Raw genomic sequence first — 5,310 nt, 5'->3', positions numbered from 1 at the left:
GCAATTCATTTGCTCCACATTTCCATTTTTAGGACCACTGCTGTTAAGGCCCAAATTGGTAACAAAAGCTGTAAAATGTGACCAATCCTAATTGGGATACAAAGCTGTATATGATATGTTGAACCCAGTACCATAAAAACATTATATCTAGGGTAATTTACTATGGTATCACCTGAGTATATACTAAGTACTCTCAATTGGCCCACAAATCAACAAATAAATATATAAAATTTACTGACTTGAGTTGCAATCTACGTAGATAGTAGTCGACCAGACGTTTAAGAGGGTTATTATGCACCTGTGTGCTATTCTGTAATTAGTGGGATATTTCTTTAATTTAAAATTTCACTTTATCAAGTAATATTTAAAGCTGGGGCATAGCCCCAGCCCTGTCTAGTAATATCATAAATATCATAAATATCTGGAATGCCTGTTATATTCATGATTGGCCAGCACTATAGGTGAGATGAATGAATGTCTAATATACTAAGACATATCCCTTTCAGTTCTCAGCAGTGTCAAAATTCCATTTCCTACTAATAGTCGTCCAATTGTGCGTTTTGCACTAGACTCAAACGTAAAGGTAGGCTCGCAACCCGTCCTTTCCGTTGTTGCTGGGGACGAAGCACCGCGGGTCGTTGTAAGGTTCCACCCGTGAGCGGCTCGATTCCGCCCTCAGGCACAGCCGGCGCATACGTAAACGCACGGGTCAGTATGAAAAGTAGAACCTTGAGTCTGTGAGTGGAATCAGTAGCCATACTTCAAGTTATATGGTTTCAAGCGCCTGGACACATACTCCGCGAGGGCAAAGCGGAAGCCGATGCAATTGTGCTGCCCGCCGAGGAAGGTGAATTGGTTTCCCCAGATGCCGGGTATCCCGCTGGTCGCTTTCGGGATGTCGTCCCAGCGGTCGGGCCTGCAGGCAATTCATATCCGAGTCAGTATTCACACTACAACCTCGTCAGTGAGAAAAATCGTACCGGAACTCCAGGGCGTCTGCTCCCCATATATCGACGTCCGTATTGACGCCCCATATCGGCAGGTGCACGGTCTGACCCTTGACAATCCTAGGATCCGGATATTCATCAACAATTTGCGACCAGCCGGAGCGAATTTGAGCGAAACCCACGGTAAACTCCAATGCTCCGCTCCAGCCGCATCCACCACTGGGCGCTCCAGAGGTAAAACATCGTCCGTCATGGCCGTGCGCTGCATGAAGAGGGCCGGGGCATGTAGCCGCAATGTCTCCCGCACAACTTTCTCTAGAAACGGCAAACGGTTGAGCTCGTCAAGTGTCGGGCTGTCGGTCGCCGTGGCCGTGACTTCCGCGCGCAGCTGGTCTTGAATTGACTGGTGTCGTGATAGCAAATGGAGAGCCCATGCGGTAGCAGCGCTGTACGTGTCAAACAGAGAACAGGATATCCCAGCACAGAACTTACGCCACAGTTTCGTTGCCAGCAACAAAGAACGCGGGGATCTCTGGATATAAGCATGACAATGAGCGAAAGAAAAACACGTGAAAGCTGGCTGCTCACGCGAAATAACCTCCTCCTCGTCCAACCGCTGCCGCTCAGTCAGTCCCGGCGCCATATTTGCCTTCAACAGTGTTGACAAAAGATCGCGCTGCCTGCTTAGCATCGTGAGCGCATCCTTCTCGTTCGCATCGTCTTCATTTCCAGTGGCGAGAATGGCGGCCTTACTCTCATGAACAATTTTACCCCCGATTTTCATCATTCGGCGATGCGCTGACTGAACAAGGCGAGCTCCAGGAAGTGGCTGGAAAGAGGGAAATGATATTACAAATGCATTAGGAGAGACATGCGTACAAGCAGTTTGAGAACAGGAATAGTCCCCTGCGCCAAACGGATCATGGAGAAGATGTTTGAGTGAGGCGAGTGAAGAAGGTCGGTAAACGCCTGGTTTAGCTCGTTCGTATGACCCGTAGGATTCAGAGCGTTAAAGTCGTAACCAAATCCTGTCCCAAATATTGACTCTGAGAAGAATCGACTGATACTCCAATTGCTCACCCGCTCGGCCAATAACATCCAGCGTCATTTTACGGAGGCTCGCAAAAACATCCAGACTCCCGTTCTCCCCCTGTTGGTGCGTTTGCTTCGCCCAGATGTCCCGCAACTAGCACAAAATATTCACAACCTGGATGTTCGCAATGCACAGACATACCTGAGCCGCTTTCTCCACAAATATCTCCGTCACGGCCCGAATCTGCGACGGCCCGAACGCAGGATTCTATTATCACTATCGTCAACCATGATGGCTATTTTGGCCTCCAAACAGCTCACCATGACGCGTCTCTGGGAGACTTCTCAGCGGGAAGGACACGCGGGTGGCGAAATGGAACTCACGTGTCGTTTATGCTGTTCTGCCTCCGCAAAAAGGATCCCTGGCTCAAGGTTCAGCCGTCAAGAAGTCGGTGCGGAGCCATGACTCACCTTCCCCCATTAGCCGCCGGGATGCATCACGGCTCGCGGGCGGTCTCTGGTAGATTTCTGGGTGGGCAATGATGTGCGTGAGCGCCTTCAGGTCGCCGGTATACAGCTCCGAAATCTGGAAGTCTCAAGTGAGACGAAAGCCGCGTTGTAGACGAAACATACGCTGAACAGGCCATGGAAGAGGTAGTTCTTCCCATAGACAGCCCGCCATTTACTCGAGAGCCGCGCATCCTCCTGCAGGGACGTGATCACAACGAAAACCATGATTTAACAAGATGGCGCCCATACCGCCATCTCCTTGAAGTTACCCAGCACATAGTGCGGAATCGGCGGACCCGGGAGAATACGGCGCAGTGGCGAGGAAAGGTTGCGGTACAGTATCTGGGAGGCGTGAAGAACAAAATACGCGCAGAGAGTGGCGACGATGGGGAGCACAATCTGGGTAATCATGGTATGAAGGCAGGCTAGTCACGGTCAGCAAATGCTATGTCACTCGCTTCGTATCCGCGGGGGTTAATGAAATTCCGGGTTTAAATCGAGCATTGAGAGACTTCCCACTCGTATTGCATCCGACTGCGTATCTACTGAGCGAACAGCTCCAAAACGTTGGCCGAAACCGACCCGGATGCTTCAATACCCACCCACCACTAATGCTCGCTAACAAGATCCATGAGCTCATAGAATATGCAGAAACAGACCAAGTACATACCACATATTGAATTCCTACACACAAGACCGCGACATCAGCAGAGGACGAAAAAACTACCAAAACGGAAGTCCACTCACCCTGGCGAAATACTCCTTATTAACATCTGCGATCATTAACGAGCGCTCTTGCATGAGTTCTTCCCGCACCCGTTTTGCCTCCGCCAGCGTCATGACCCCAGGCACCATCTTCGCGATGAGGTCAATTAACTCCACGGGCAGCATTGCCAATCGCGAGGTTGGCTCCCTGGCAATCGAAAGCAGCGCTTCTCGCAAAACGGGGAGCTGCTGGGGCGGCACATCACTGGTAGACACAACCTCCTTCGTCGGGTCCACGAGAAAAAACACGAGAATCTTTCGAACGCCAGGTTTGCTCGGGTCGACAAGCTTAAATGGCGAAACTTGGTGTTGGTAGAGGTTGGGGAAGGCAATGGAGCGATGGGGTATGGTGGTCACGGACCCGATATCTTGAACACACGATTCGTTCCTGTTGAGCCCAATCAGTAGACGAACGAAGAGCGAATAAACCGGTACCTTGTAAACCCATAAAGTACCGAACTGCAAAAATAGTCATCTTGACCATGGTAGCCTGGAGCGGATGTCCCCATTCTGAAGCGCAAATCGCAGGGCTCGATGTTGTCAGCCTCATAATAGTAGATGAAAGTCGAGACAATGGACTCCGTAGCCATCCCCTCGACGTGCCAAATCCCCCCACCATATTCAGGCTTTTCCGGTGTCAGCATGATATTTGCAAGTTTGACAATAACCTGCAGCCTGGACTCTCGCAATGATACGGGTTCATAGTCGGGTAAGACCCTATCGTAGACCATAGGGGCATCTGGAAGCACCAGTCTGCCCCCATTGCTCGTCAGCCAATCATCCTCGTCTTCTCCATCGGGAGGATATTCGGGCTCGTCAGGCCAGATGCAGTCAATGTCGTCAGTGTCGTAGAGGTATCTCTTGTCGGTAGTGCGACGGACACGTTCTGGAGTCTGTCCACCACGCATCGCTGCCAAAACGTGCTCCCAAAGGGAAACAGCCTTGGACATAACTTTTTCAATAGCGGGCACAAGCGCTAAAGCATCATTGGGAGCGATGTTGTTGATATATGGAGAGGTCAAAGTGACGTTGCCGTCAGCAGCCACCTTGAAGTTGGAGGAAAGCCACTGGAAGCGCTGAGAGACGAATTGCTCGTCAACCCCGAGCTCTTCGGCTGACGGTGGCGGGAAGGTCATGGGATTGTCGTTTTCGTCGAGTCCCCACGACTGGTTGAAGATGAGGGGATAGAGTGACGGATGGACAAGGTCCAGTACGCGTTCGTCTGAGCCTGGGTGCCAGTCCTGTCGTTCGGGAGGTACCTGCTCGAGGGGCTTGACGGCAGCAATAAGCTCTTGGCGGAGTTGTTCAGAGATAAGAGTGTCGGAAAGGTATATTCCATCGTAGGGACCACACTCGAGGTAGTTTTAGAATTCACAATCGAGCAATACTTGCATACTCGCACCTCAATACCGGTCTCCATGTCCCTGAGCTCATGATACGTCCCCAGCTCCTCCATGACGAAGTTGAGCTTAAACGCATAAAGTCAGACCACGGACATCGACAGCCGCCACATACCATATTGTCAGACAACTTCTCCCAAGACTTGAGATCCGTCTGCTGCTCCTTTGCCTCCACCACCCACTTTTCACGGATAGCTTCGTCGCAAAACTTCTCCCACCACCGCGACTTCTGACGAATATGGGATGACAACGCGCACATTCTGAGTTCGAGGGCGGTTCTGGGGGAGCACATACCCGGATCGCCCTCACCCATCATGTCGTCTGCATGGAACGGATGCGGGTAGGGCGATTCAACGCCTTCCGCCATGGTTGTTGAGGAGAGGATGCCGCCCGATGACAGGAGCCCATTTGGTTATTGGCAGCGGGGGAGAGTGAATTCCGTGACGCTCGTGACCGGTGCCAGGTCACGTGCAGATCATCTTCGATAACAACGGCAACCACGTCATCAAGACTCTTCAGCCCCAACGATGAGCTAAGGGAGAATGGCCTGAAACCTCGCAACTCTTATTCTTTCTACATTGACAAGTATTGTCACCGACGACCTTTGACTCCACTCATGGCTCTCAGAGACTCACGTTCGAAACTTGAAGATTGCG

At 51.2% G+C, this 5,310-nt stretch overlaps 2 protein-coding genes across 2 annotated transcripts; both read right to left on the bottom strand.

Annotated features, from left to right (window-relative positions):
• Positions 1-536: 536 nt before the first annotated feature.
• Positions 537-2,900, bottom strand: MIND_01411100 (uncharacterized protein; the record flags this gene model as incomplete). Its single annotated transcript, XM_037370507.1, has 14 exons — positions 537-735; positions 797-916; positions 981-1,067; positions 1,130-1,393; positions 1,440-1,479; positions 1,536-1,776; positions 1,827-1,975; positions 2,028-2,133; positions 2,182-2,247; positions 2,301-2,312; positions 2,364-2,401; positions 2,451-2,565; positions 2,613-2,684; positions 2,739-2,900. The coding sequence occupies 14 exons, from the start codon at positions 2,898-2,900 to the stop codon at positions 537-539; spliced, it is 1,671 nt and encodes a 556-aa protein (XP_037213099.1).
• A 34-nt stretch (positions 2,901-2,934) lies between these two features.
• MIND_01411000 (uncharacterized protein) lies at positions 2,935-5,021 on the bottom strand (the record flags this gene model as incomplete). The annotated part of the gene is made up of 6 exons (XM_037370506.1): positions 2,935-3,107; positions 3,149-3,173; positions 3,237-3,642; positions 3,690-4,606; positions 4,657-4,722; positions 4,770-5,021. 6 exons carry the CDS (start codon positions 5,019-5,021, stop codon positions 2,935-2,937), a joined length of 1,839 nt encoding a protein of 612 aa, XP_037213098.1.
• Positions 5,022-5,310: the final 289 nt, after the last annotated feature.

The sequence above is a fragment of the Mycena indigotica genome, assembly GCF_014461135.1.
Source record: "Mycena indigotica strain 171206Taipei chromosome Unknown Mind.scaff0018, whole genome shotgun sequence".
Taxonomy (NCBI): Eukaryota; Fungi; Basidiomycota; class Agaricomycetes; order Agaricales; family Mycenaceae; genus Mycena; species Mycena indigotica.
This window is presented reverse-complemented; position numbering and strand designations above follow the sequence as displayed.